Source organism: Triticum urartu, chromosome 5A, assembly GCF_056163025.1.
Source record: "Triticum urartu cultivar PI428250 chromosome 5A, HENAU_Tu73, whole genome shotgun sequence".
NCBI classification, from domain to species: domain Eukaryota; kingdom Viridiplantae; phylum Streptophyta; class Magnoliopsida; order Poales; family Poaceae; genus Triticum; species Triticum urartu.
In genome coordinates this window covers 634,394,220-634,408,463 of record NC_141877.1, presented here as the reverse complement: position 1 = coordinate 634,408,463, position 14,244 = coordinate 634,394,220, and the positions used below count along the sequence as shown (strand labels likewise).

The window sequence follows — 14,244 nt, the reverse complement described above, 5'->3', positions numbered from 1 at the left end:
TACGGATTCTGTATATATCTTCTATCCAAACAACGCCTAAGTGCGTTCCCAAACAGGGATTGCTGACGTGGCAGCTTAAAGCCGGGATTGTTGACTGCGGCTTGAGGGAGATTTTTCATTTCCAGGGTCCTTTCGCACCCACTAGTCGCAATAGGCCACCCCATTAGAGTTCGCTCCAGATGAAAAGCATGTGCTGCAGGGATCGAAAGCGCCAGCTACAGATGCAAGCGTGGGATGATAGCCAGTAGAACTAACGACCACTGGTGTCCGTTAGGCAACGTCACAAACTAATAGCAGCGCCAGATCCTAAAAAAAAGGCTAAACACTCTGTTCGAAAAAAGTGAATATTTTGCAAAGTTGTGAACACAAAATTTAAACTCAAACATTTTTCAAATTTTGAACATTTTGAATCGACAACATTTTTTGAAAGCACAAATTATTTTTTAAAACCAAGGAGGTACTGTAGCAACATATTTTTTAAACACAAACATTTTTTGAACTTGGAACATTTTTGGAAAACGACAACATTCTTTTAAAACTAAGCGGTGTTTAATATGCAAAACATCTGCTCTTGTTCCTCAAAAAGATATTAGGAAGACTAGATTTTTTTTGAATTTACGAGCATTTCTTTAAAACACGAATATTTTTCTAAACAAGATTTATTTTGAAAACACAAATTTTTTTTACAAACCTAGGTGGTACTGCAGCAAACATTTTTTGAAACACAAACGTTTTTCGTACATTTATCATTTTTTAAAATTTGGAGGTACTCCAGTGAACAACTTTTTAAAATGCAAATATTTTTTCAAATTCTAAAATGATACTTTTTTAAAATACGAACATTTTTTGAAAACCTAGGAGGTACTCTAGTGAACGTTTTATTAACACAAACGTTTTTCAAACTTTGAACATTTTTTTGGAACTGAGAGGCACTGTAGTGAAAAACAAATTTAAGATGCAATCATTTTTTTCAAATTAGTGAGCATTTATTTGAAACATAAATATTTTTTGATTTCAAACATTTTTTGAAAGTGTGAACTATTTTTGAAAACCTAGGAGGTACTGTAGTGCACATTTTTTAAAACACAAACATTTTTTAAACTTTGAATGGTTTTTTAAACTGAGATTTTTTTCCTTTTTGAAAACAATAACATTTGATCATGTTTTTTTGTGGATGAAATTCTGCAACAACGTTAAACATTTGATCATGTTTCATCTCACGAAATTTTGGATCACATTTGATATTGTTTTTTTTTGTAAACTCGGGTGTAGTACACTCGAGAATAGAAAATGCACTGCCTATATTAAATTAAACATCCTGGACAAAGAATTGTAGTCGAAAATACGATGGTAATACATAGCAATTACTACCTCTGTAAACTAACATATGACATTTTAGATCACTTGCAGAGGGAGCATTATTTTATTTCTCACGTTCACGAGACAAACTGAATCTGTGACCATATCGTTTAATTTCATAAGTTTCAACAGTAGTGATCTTAAAGAGTGTGTATCTGAAATTCCAAATGGTTGGTGTTAAATGCTTTTGCACTACTTGCGCACCGATGTAGAAGTTATTCTATCTAGCAAGGTGCTACTTACTTGAACTATATAAAGGAATCGTCGACATTGACCACATGGCATTTGGCTTTGGCTCATAACATAGGAGAAGCAAACCTGTACAACGTCAATTAGGATATCACAAAGAAGTTGAGCTGTTCAGGAACCAAATTAATGTTCAGACTATGCTTGCTTTTGGGGATTGCTTTTGCCTCCTTGCTCTTGTATGGCACAAAATCATAACTCATTACTTTCTATATATGCAACAACGATACTAACCACGGAAACAACATTAAAAATAATATTAACCATAGAAATCAATCAAGAAACACACAAACAAATGGGCATGTTTGAAGAAGAAAAAGTTGTTGCTGTCGGCACATTAAAAACAACAACAGAAAATGGAGAGTGAGAATACTTGGAATTTTCCTAAAGGCTGCAGTGGGCATTCGAATTGTTTGTATCCTTCTGTTGCCTGCTCTGGGCATATCCTCGGATCTACTCCCTCCGTTCTAAAATAGATGACCCAACTTTGTACTAACTTCAATACAAAATTGGGTCATCTATTTTCACTAGGTAACAATTTGATAACACAAACTGAAGGTGCCGGTGGCCGGGCTAGTGTGCCTGGAGTGCAGGATTACGTACTGTTGTGTGCCGTACGCGGCCGGGCTGGACACCGGTCCGTCTGTCGGTGTACCCACCTAGCTAGCGATCCATCCATCCATCCATCAAGTAGCTAGTAGCGATCGACGGACGGGCCACCACGAGCTCCAGTGCAATGCATGCATGCATGTTGTTCGTACGTACGCATCGTGGATCTCATTCTCATCTACCTACCGACATACTCTAGTTGTAGGAGTATGTATGATAATATCATTCCCCTCGCTCGCTCGGCCGCTTCGCTTGGTACGGTACGGTAGTTGGTAGGTACAACTCTACACACAACATCGAGTACCAGAGTCAGTCAGTCAGTATTCACGTAGGTAGGGTAGGGTAGGGTAGGGTAGGGGTAGGAGTAGGGGTAGGGTACACCGACATGTTCTTCGTGAACCAATTGCATCGCATGGAGACAATGCGACCATGCGATGCGAGGCTAGCTGCATCTGCATCTGGATGTGTGTGTATGTGTGCTTCCCTTCCCTTGCCTTGCCTTCATGTGCATCTACATATGTACTACGTACATGGGATGGGACAGAGATCCCGATGATCCGTCGGATCCAAAAGGGACAGCTCAGATCAAGCATCGTACCGCCGGCCTGCCGGGTACTGTAGCTCATTCACAAACCTGCTTATACTATGTGAAATGAAATGAAATGGGATGGTATGGCAGCAGACTGAGAGATGCCATCCCATATCTCGCAATGCACCACAATGTTGTCCAGGCTCAGTATCTCAAGAGAAAAAAAATGCATATAAGAGGTACTCGGTCAGCTATGAGAAACTGCCGGACTTCTGCTTTTTCTGTGGATGCATGGGGCACGTGGTTGAAGAATGCGGAGATGGTGTTCATGATCCCATGGAGTGCGAGTGGGGTGACTGGCTCCATTGGAGTAATGAGCCACCGTTGGGAGGGGCAGGAAGTGGACGTGGAAGGGGAGGTGTAGCGCGTGGAAGAGGGAGAGGAGGGATGGGGGGAGCTAGTAGGGGAGGTGTGAGAGGGAAAGGTGCAGGTCGAGGAGGTCGAGGCGGGTCGGATCTTCGGACGGATAGTAGGGAGGAAGATGTACTGCAACCGGGTTTGGATAACCTTGCTAATGCCTCCCATGAGCAAAACTTGGGAGATGAGGATCTTCGAACAGCCCGGAAGAGACTTATTACTAGTGATGGTACTGTGAGTGTGCGTGGGCAGCCGGGTCTGCATCTGGCCGGTAAGGTATCGAGCACAATTCTCATGATAGAAGGAGGGAGCACCTCTGCAAGTCATGATACTGGACCTCTGTCTACTCCAGGGAAAGTTCCAATTGTTAAGAGAAGAAAACAAGGTCTTGATGGTGAGTGTGTTGATATGGATGTGGCGTCCGAGGCGGCCTCCGATGTGGAGGGCCGCCGAGGCCAATGAATATCTTGAGTTGGAACTGTCGGGGAGGGGGGAATCCCCGGACAGTTCGTGAATTGGCGACTATAGCTCAGTCGCATTACCCCAATTTGGTTTTTTTTTGTGTGAAACTCGACAGAAAGCTGATAAGATGAGAAGGATCCGAGGACGACTAGGACTAAAGGGGTTCACAGGCGTGGACTGCAATGGGATGAGCGGAGGCCTTGCCTTGTTTTGGAACGAGTCGTATGTGGTGGAAATATTGGACAAGGAGGAGAGATTTATTGATGCCCTAGTGCGGGTACAGGAGGGTGCAGCTCAATGGAGATTGACGTGCGTGTATGGTGAACCACGCGTGGAGAACCGACATATCATGTGGGAGAAGCTGCAGCGATTGAAAAATGCTAATGACCTACCCTGGCTTGTGGTGGGCGATTTTAATGAAGCTATGTGGAATTATGAACACTTCTCAGTGACACCGAGGGCAAAACCTCAAATGGTTGCCTTCCGGGATGCGTTGGAAATTTGTGGCCTAGTGGATTTGGGCTTTGTGGGTCTACCGTTTACTTACGACAATAAAAGAGCAGGTGCAGCAAATGTGCAAGTTAGGCTGGACAGAGCGGTAGCCACAAACACATGGAGGAACTTATTTGCGTTTTCTTCAGTAACACATGTTCCGTCTCCTTGCTCTAATCATGTTGCTTTAGTTATTAAAGGGGCGGCTGACCCAGGCTCGGCCAGAACTAAATAGAGACGGTATGAAGTTTTCTGGGAAAGAGACTCGATGCTTCCAGAGGTGATAAAATATGCATGTGAAGCGGTGGGGAGTGTGCAGAATCTGCCCCAATTACGAGATGCCTTGACTAAAACATTTTCTTATTTGTGCTTGTGGAGTAAGAAATTTGGAAATGTTATCCGTGAGCTGGCTAAGTCACGTTCCCAGTTAGAAGAACTGATGCACATGAACGCGGATAGGCAAGATATCACAAGGGTTACTGATAGGATGAATGAGTTATTATATCAGGAAGAGATGATGTGGCTCCAAAGATCTAGGATAACCTGGCTAAAGGAAGGAGACAGAAATACCAAATACTTTCAGAGTAAGGCAGTCTGGAGGGCAAGGAAAAATAAAATTCGGGAACTCACTGATAGTATTGGGGTGGTTCATTCGGATTTTGAAACTATGGGCAGAATGGCAAATGAGTACTTCTAGAATATTTTTTCGGCTGACACCTCCCTTGATACATATACTCGGCCTTCTGGAAGTCAAGGTGTCGGATGATGATAATATTAAGCTTTGTGCGCCTTTTACTGACAAAGAGATTTCTGATGCATTATTCCAAATTGGGCCGCTCAAGGCTCCAGGACCGGATGGCCTTCCGGCCAGGTTTTTTCAGCGTAATTGGAGTACCATTAAGGACGGGGTTGTGGCGGCAGTGAAGGATTTCTTCCACACGGGTATAATGCCGGAGGGGGTAAACTCTACTTCTATTGTTCTTATTCCTAAGGTAGCAAACCCCTCTAAGTTATCAGATTATAGGCCTATCAGCTTGTGCAATGTCATTTATAAAGTGATCTCGAAGTGCTTGGTGAACAGGTTACGGCCTCTTTTGGATGATATTATATCGCCAGAACAGAGTGCTCTTATTCCGGGGAGGATGATCACTGATAATGCGTTGGTAGCTTTTGAGTGCATCCATTATATCAAGCAAGAGAAAGATCCAACGAAGAGTTTTTGTGCTTACAAGCTAGATCTGTCCAAAGCATATGACAGGGTTGATTGGGGCTTCTTGAGGCAAGTGATGCAAAAGATGGGTTTCTGTCAACGATGGGTGGACTGGATAATGTCTTGTGTCACGTCGGTGAGATACTCGGTGAATTTTAATGGAACTCTTTTTTATTCGTTTGCGCTGTTGCGTGAGCTGCGGCAAGGAGATCCCCTCTCCCCATTCTTATTCTTGTTCGTTGCGGATGGATTATCAACCTTGCTGAAAAGTAAGGTGGAGGTGGGGGATATCTCCCCAGTTAAAATCTATAGAGGTGCTCCGGGTATATCACATCTGTTGTTTGCGGACGACACCCTATTGTTTTTTGAGGCGACTAGAGATCAAGCTGAAAAGGTGAGAGTGGTGTTGGATGCTTTCGGCAGGGCAACAGGTCAACTTTTAAACTTTGATAAATGCTCAATACTGTTCGGAGATGCATGCCCAGTTGGGGTTCAGGAGGAGGTATGTGAAGCTTTACAGGTTACTAATCCTCATTTTGAGGAAAGGTACTTAGGGCTGCCAACCCCGGAGGGGCGTATGTCAAAGGGCTGCTTTCAGAATCTGCAAACAAGTCTCACCAAACGTTTATTGCAGTGGGGAGATGGGCATTTGGCACAACCGGGACGCGAAGTTTTGATCAAGTCCGTTGCTCAGGCGCTACCAACTTATGTACTGGGGGTTTTGAAGGTTCCTTTCTCAGTGTGCGATGATCTTACTCGTATGGTAAGGAACTTCTATTGGGGATCAGCGGAAGGGAAGAGGAAAGTGCATTGGCGGGGCTGGGATAAACTGCTCCAGGCCAAGGACAAGGGAGGAGTGGGGTTTAGAGATTTTCGGATGTTCAATCAGGCCTTATTAGCACGCCAAGCATGGAGACTGATAACCAGACCAGATAGCTTATGTGCTCAAGTTTTGAAGTCAAGATATTACCCAATGGGGAAGCTCGAGGACACAGTCTTCTCGGGCAATGCTTCTTCGTCATGGCAAGCTATTAGTTATGGTTTGGAGTTACTGAAAAAGGGATTGGTTTGGAGAGTGGGAAACGGAAGAAGCATCCGAGTGTGGCGTGACAATTGGATCCCGAGACCGTTTTCGTATAAACCCATCTCTCCCCAGGGCAGATGCCGTATTCGATATGTTTCAGACCTGTTAAATCCGAATGGTTCATGGAACTATGGTCTCCTCACTACGTACTTTGTTGATGCGGATGTACGCGAGATAATGAAGATCAGAGCCTCACCCAGGCTAGAGGGGGATGTTCTTGCTTGGGGTCCTGGGAAGTATGTGGTCTTCACAGTTAAGTCAACTTATGACCTAGCGTTTGGCGAAGTGCATAGAGGGTCTGAGGCCTCTTCGAGCTCAGTTCCGTCAGGACAGAGGAAATGCTGGAGCTTTATTTGGAAGAGTTGGGCTCCACCCTTGGTTCGTAATTTTGCATGGAGGCTCGCCACTAACTCACTCCCGACCTGGCAGAGAAAGCACAAAATTGGCCTTGAAACTATGAGCTATTGCCCGGTATGTGGGATGGAGGAAGAAGACAACTATCATCATTTCGTTCGGTGCCAGTTTGGACGCGATCTTTACCTAGCTATGTCTGAAGTGTGGGCAATTCCGGCGCTGGATGGGATGACAAATAATGGAAAAGAGTGGCTGCTTCATGTTTTGGCCCCCCTGAATGAGATTAGCCGAATGATGATTATGATGATTTTCTGGCGATCATGGTTTGTTAGAAATGAAATAGTTCATGGTAAGCCTGCACCCCCCATGGAGGCCTCGATGAGATTTCTTCGGAGTTATGTTGACTCCCTAGTTGGCATCAAACTAAATCCCCAGGTAGATCCGGCAAAAGGTAAAACCAGTATCATCTATGAAAGACCCGATGTGAAGTCTACTAATGAGCCTGTAGAGAGAAGATGGAGGCCTCCGGACATGGGATGGAACAAACTTAATACGGATGGTTCTTTTATCTCCTCTGAAGTAGCCGGAGCTGGAATGATTTTGAGGGGCCATTAATTTTTCAGCTTGCAGGGGGCTGTTCTCATGCCGGGATGCATTGGAAGCGGAGCTATCTGCATGCATGGAGGGTTTTTCCTTGGCTATTCAACGAAGTGACCTCCCGATTGTTGTGGAGATGGATTCTATGGAGGCAGTGACCATGATTACATGTGCGGGCGTCGATCACTCTGTGTATGCTCCTATTGTGCAGGAGATTAAATACCTGATGGGTCTTAGACATAGTTGCATTGTTCATATTTCTAGATCCCAGAATAAAGCTAGTCATTGGTTAGCTGTTTTTGCTAGAGATGAAAGTAGGACCATGACCTGGTTAGGGGCGGGTCCGGCCTTGTTGTTGGAGGTAGATGCTGATGATTGTAAGGACATTTTGATTGAGTAATGCAATTTCTTTCCTGCAAAAAAAAAGAAAAAAAAATGCATATCATGTAGACCTGAAAATCCATTTAAAAAACGAGGATATGAACCTGTGATTATCCATCTTTTTTTCCTGTTTTTTCTACTTCGTTTTATTATTTTTCAAAAATTCCTGAAAATTTCAATAAATGTTCGTGCTTTCAAAATTGTTTATGATTTTCATAATTTCTTCCGAAAAATCAATTTTTGTTCAGAGAATCGGAAAAAAAATTCTAGTTTTAAAAAAGTGTATGGATTTATTAATTTGTTCTAGAACTTTCAGAAAATGTTCAAGATTTTAAAATTTTGTTTCAATATTTCTCAAACTGTGTTCGGGATTTTCATATATATTTGGAAAATTCAAATATTGTTTGAAAATTTCGAAATATTTCTTAATATCAGAAACATATTCATGATTGCTTAAAAAACTAACTAAAAGAGCTAGAAAAAAATAGAATCCCTACATTCGTTTTTGAGAAGAAACCGAATCCCATATGATGTTGTCGCTACGGTTCCTTGCTAATAGGCCAGGTCACTTGATGACACCTATGCGAAAGGCCAACAACTCGACACAGAGAGCGTTATATAGGCAGTCCCATCATTATGACCAAACGAGCACATTGTAGCTGGTATACTCTGAAAGCATTTCCCATCTATTTTAGTTATTAGTTTTTTCTAAAAAAAATCCGTTTCCATTTTTACTTTTGGTTTCTCTTCCCTTTTACTTTTCTCTTTTCACTTCTTATTTTCTTATTCCTAATTTATTTATTTTTATATTTTTCCATATTCGTGAATATTTTGAAATTCACCAATATTTTTCAAATCGAAAATATATTATTTAAATTAATGAATTTTCTGAATTAGTGACTTTTAGAAAAACATGAATAATCATTAACAATTTTTTTCCAATTATGAACATTTTATGAATTTTCCAGACATTGTTTGAATTTGTGTACATTTTTGAATTTTTCAACGCGTCGCTCTACAGGGAAACAAGAGGTCTCGACAGCGTCCACACTTACAACATGGTCTGGCTCCCGCATGAGCTCCTACATATCGTCATGGATGGCTTTGCGAACCCTGCGTACCACGCTCGCTTTCGAGCGGTGTGTCGTTCATGGCGCTTGCTCCCTTCTCCGGTCAAGCCACCTATGATTGTGCTCTTGGTAGGATTCATGTTGCTCTGCTTACAAAGGCTCTACCCCTTCATGGAGCACGACCGCTGCATCGGCTCCACCGATGGCTTCCTTGCTATCAACACCACCAGTGATCCAAAAAGGCACACCTACAAGCCTATTAAACCTTGCTCAATGACGATGGTGGAACTCCGGAGCTCTATGCAATCATTGGCAATGTCGTTTTCGAGACGTTTGAAATCAACAAGGTGCTCATGCGGTCGGGCATCGATGTCGGTTGTCTCGTAGATAGGACTAATTAAATTATTGTATTATTTCGGTTCCCATGAAATTACGAATCACATGTCCTCAATGTATATGTAAAGTTTCATTAATAAATACAATAAGTTATAGTCCACACTAACACATAGATAAAGTTCGGACCATAAATACAACAAATAGAAGCGCTTTTATAGAGGAAAGAGAGGAGCCCCGACCCACATCCAACCAATGGGACCTCGTCTAGCTTACTAGATCGGATGGCTGCAGTGTTCTCGTTTATCCTTCTTGGAGGCGACATTTTTGGAGATGAGATCTTGTTGGCACTTGTGGCTTTTATCTTTTCGGTGGGATGCTGATGCGATGATGATGAGGCGACAACTAACGGAGGATTTACGCTGAGGCGGCGGCTTTGGATGGCAATGTAGCAAGACGGTATGGGGTAGGTCCGCGACTTTGCACGACATTGATGGCGACCTAGTGCTACGAGAGTAGCGAGTTCGTCAGCTCTATCGAGGCGATCTGATGGGTCGGCCTGGCTGGAAGTCGAGGTGGCGGCCACAGATGTTTGGTGGAGCATTCATTGTCTGTGGGTGGTCTTCTCGTGTAGCAAGGGCTACAAGGCGCCCGAGCCATGCGGCGCTTCGGCTCACGTGTAGGCGGGGGATGCTGGAGCTATGGCTCCAGAGCCGATGGTATGTGTTTGTTGCGGTTATGGCCTTGGGTCATGTGGTTGATGATGCTTTGTTGCTTGTGAGATTTTCGATTTCGTTTTTCTCATAAACTAGGTGCAATGTATCCAAAATACATATGTATAGACACTTATTTGTGAGATTTATAGTTAATAGTTTGGTCGGTATCCAAACCCACTTTTGACAAGTCAACTGAGGTATCAAAAGTATATTTTGAGCAGGGCGCAGTCTGAATAATGGCATATTTTTTTTTGGAAAGATGACACAAATGTATTTATTAATTGCAAACAAAGTAGAAATCACAAGGTCTCATCCGCATGTCACTAGGCAAAAGAGTGGATGACACCTAAATAAATTCCTAGTGACTAGGCTAGGCTACACTGTTCTTGGGGTACTTCCGGTGCTCCAAGTTTAAAAATAAATCTTAAATATTTTCCAAAATTCTGAAAAAATTATGAATGTTCACAAGGAATATGACTACAACCCCTAAATATTTTAGGTCTAAACTCGAAATGTATATTGAGGAGAAAAAGTGAAATCCAAATGTGAATAGTGTCAATGTTGATTTTATCCTTTTTACACTATTCATGCCAGATTTCACATTTTTGTTTCTTAATGTACAATAAGAGTTTGGACCTGAAATTTTTAGGGGTTGTAGTTAGATTCCTTTTTTTTGAAAGAAAACAGTAGAACAATCGTTCCACAGTATATATTAAAAATAATGTATATAGAAAGAGAAAAATAAAAAACCAAAGAAAGAGTAAACATAATTGTCCAATGCCAGCTCTAGAGAAACTCATGATGGATAAAATAAATATCTAACTTAAGTGTTGCTCAATCCAATTGTTGAGCTGATCTTCAAATTTATGCTTAATTCTGTGCTTGAGAAACAACAGATCTTTTCTGAGCAAAGTTCTTCAAGAAAGCACCGAAGGTGTCTGAGCTTTGAAAAGTTTTCCATTCCTCTGCATCCAAATATGCCAGCACCCCATTATAGCTTTCTTTGGCCATGTTATTTTGAGAAGACATGATTGCTTTATTAGTATACCTGAAGTATATCATTTTTATGTCAATATTAAACTTTTGTTTTGAATCTTATGAATCTGAACATTCATGCCACAATAAAGAAAATTACATGGATAAATATGTTAGATAGCATTCCACATCAAAAATTCCACTTTTATCATTTACCTACTCCAGGACGAGCAGGAATTAAGCTTGGGGATGCTTGATACGTCTCCAACGTATCTATAATTTTTATTGTTCCATACTATTATATTATCTGTTTTGGATGTTTTATATGAGAGGGGCGATTTGGAGCCCGAGCTCAGCTGCTCCCTATATCTCATTCGTCTGTTCCAGTCTCGGGATGCGATAAACTCCAGCTGGCTTGGTGGTTGCGAGCGCAGATAAATGAGATATACGTTGAAATACTGTAGCGAACAGTGGGCACGCGAGTGGAGAGGCCTGACGGCCGTTGGGCCGTATATGACTGGGCCGTGGCCCAGGAAGGCGACTTCACGCCTGGGCCGTGGATCAGGTCGTCTGTTTTCCGCCTAGGCCATGGATCAGATAGTGAGACCGTGATGTGTGTTGCTATCTGAGCCGGTCGGCGGGCCATAACGAGCATGCATGTGCGGTCGAGGAAAAAAAGACATATCCAGCCATTAACCTTGTTCCTTCTGGAGACCGCCGACCTGAAGCAGCTTCGAAGAGGAAACAAATCAGGAAGAACAGCCGAGGGCAGTGAGGGCGTGGGACGCCCTTGATCCGCTTCGCCTGCGCGTGGATGGACGAGGAGGGCATGGAGTTTCTGCTTGATGCGGTTGACAGGTTTGCTTCCTTGTGTGTTTGTCGTGCTTAATACCAACACATGGAGAGTGAAAACGCATCGAATGAAATGAAAAAATCCAAATGTGCAAACATATCTGCTTCCTTGTGTGTTTGGTGCAGTGCTATATCTGAATTCTGCTATGCTCGTTCAGATTAACAGCTTGGGGGGTGTTCAAACAAATTGTAAACTGTTGTGTCTGGGAAAAGTTATGCAATTAAGTTGCAAAAAAATGCAGGTTGCGTCTTCGGAGTGCGCCACCAGACCGTGTGCCATGCTCATCCAGGATGACTGCTCCGGAGTTAACAATCCGCAAATATGCGGAGCAACCGGACAAGAACGTGATGCGGCCTGAATTAGGCCTCAGCTTTGACTCGTTGGGTGAGGCATACGACTTCTACAATCTTTATTCCTGGGAGATCGGCTTCGGAATAAGATATGGGAAAAGCAGACTAAATGCTCAAAGGACAAAGACGATGCAGGAAATTGTTTGTGGATGCTCGATAAGTGCCATCACACGTGCACGTAGGATTATTTTGTGGGTGCATCGGAGCACGCGCACTTGACAATTTTTTTCTGTCTGGTTGTTTCCCTGCAGGGAAAACCGGAAGCAAAGAACAGCAGATCATGCCGATGCGAGTGTCCAACACTGATTAGGTTGCTGCGAGCGTCAGACAACAGTTGGTACATCACCGAGCACCGGGAAAATCACAACCATTCTCTGTCGCTGACTATGGGTGAGAAGGTGCACTGGCCGTCACATAAACACATAGATGTTTACACCAAGGATCTGATTAGGCAGCTAAGGAAAAACAATGTCAATTTGGGAAAGGTGTACAGCATAATTGGGAGTTTCTTCGGGTCTGTTGAGAAGGTGCCATTCACAAAGAGGACACTCAGGAATATATGTGGAAAGATTAGCCGTGAACAAGCTGACGATGATGTCCGAAAAACGCTTGAAGTGTTTGCTGACATACGCTCAAGGGATCCAAGGTTCACCTATGTGGTGCTGGCTGACAAGACAAGTAAGGTCAAAAATCTAATGTGGGCCAATGGCAGCAGCCGTATGCAATACAAATTCTTCGGGGATGTTGTAATGTTCGACACGATGTACAGAACAAACCTGTATGATATGCCATTCGGCTTATTTGTCGGAGTTGACAATCATTACCGGAGCATCATCCTGGCAGGGGTGTTAATGCGCGATGAGCAAGAAGAGAGCTTCGAGTGGGTTTTCACGGAATTTCTTCGTATGATGGGCGGGCCTGCCCCCAGAACTATACTCACAGGTCAGCGCTATGCTATTAAAAAAATGAAATGGAGTATCAAAAATATTTTTGATGGAAGTATGGCACATGATATGTACATTATAAGTAGAAAATGAGCTCAATTCTCCGGAAATCCATTTAACTATTTTTTAAGAGGCGACTGATAATTTGATTTTATAACTGCAAACTAGTGTAGGGCGATGGAGGTCGCGATCAAGAAAACTTATCCTGACACTGTCCACCGTTGGTGCAAGTGGCATGTCCTCAAGAAGGCGAAGGAAACGCTGGGCCCGCTATACACGAAGAAGAGCGATTTTCAGGCTGAATTTCACAAGGTAGTGAACCACATGTTAACGGAAGAAGAGTTCGAATCAGCTTGGGCAACGCTGCTGGATAGGTACAACTTGAGGAGTCACGCCTACATGACCCAAATATATGAAACCCGGAGGAAATGGGACAAGCCATATTTCAGGGGTGTGTTCTGTGCAAAGATGACAAGCACCCAGCGCAGTGAGAGCGCAAACCACATGCTGAAGTTGTCGTGGTTTTGTCACGGCAGATGTCCTAGAGAAAGGACTTAGTCGTGGAGCCATCGCGACGGGTTAGCTTGAAGGGGTTAAAGCGGACACAAGGACGCAAGAGAGTTTATACTAGTTCAGCCCCTTCGATGAAGGTAAAAGCCTACGTCTAGTTGTTATGGAATTGATGGGGTTTCGATGACTAGGGAGCAAACAAGCTTCGCCTATGTCTCGAGTTGTTGTCTGTTGTCCCTGAACCGCCGCCGGGTCGTCCCCTTATATACACGGGTGACTCCCGTCGGCTTACGGAGTCCCAATACCAGCTCATAGATGTGCCCGGTTTGGTCTCTACTTATTCCTAACTTCACAATACAGGTTAACTACTAACGCCGGTTTACGGCTACAGGCCTTGAACCGACCATGGGCCTTGAGCCCTCCTCTGTCTTCTTGGGCTTTAAATACTTAACTACTGACGAAGTTAACTCGGCCCAGATAGGCCGGTTTATGCCCAGTAGTAATATCCCCAACATTAGGCCCCAGATTGATTTGAACGGGTTCATGTCAATCCTTTAATAAAGCTTCATCTGCAACATCTTTTTATAAATTGGTAAACCGCCATGATGTCATCTTCTCTGATTGCTGTAAACCGGAGTGACGTTGCCTGTCATAACGAAGCTATCCATTATGCTTCTTTGTTTAATAGATCGGCGGAAATCGAGGCGACAGCTCCGTTTTGTGGCCCCTTGATTGTCGCGCCTGACTCATGTT

The 14,244-nt window shown here is 43.2% G+C and overlaps 1 protein-coding gene across 1 annotated transcript; it reads left to right on the top strand.

The window, feature by feature from the left end:
* Window positions 1-10,638: 10,638 nt before the first annotated feature.
* On the top strand, window positions 10,639-13,695 carry LOC147973590 (protein FAR1-RELATED SEQUENCE 5-like). The gene is made up of 3 exons (XM_087522138.1): window positions 10,639-12,199; window positions 12,289-12,990; window positions 13,150-13,695. Exons 1-3 carry the CDS (start codon window positions 11,978-11,980, stop codon window positions 13,537-13,539), a joined length of 1,314 nt encoding a protein of 437 aa, XP_087378264.1. The 5' UTR covers window positions 10,639-11,977; the 3' UTR covers window positions 13,540-13,695.
* The last annotated feature ends 549 nt before the right edge of the window (window positions 13,696-14,244 follow it).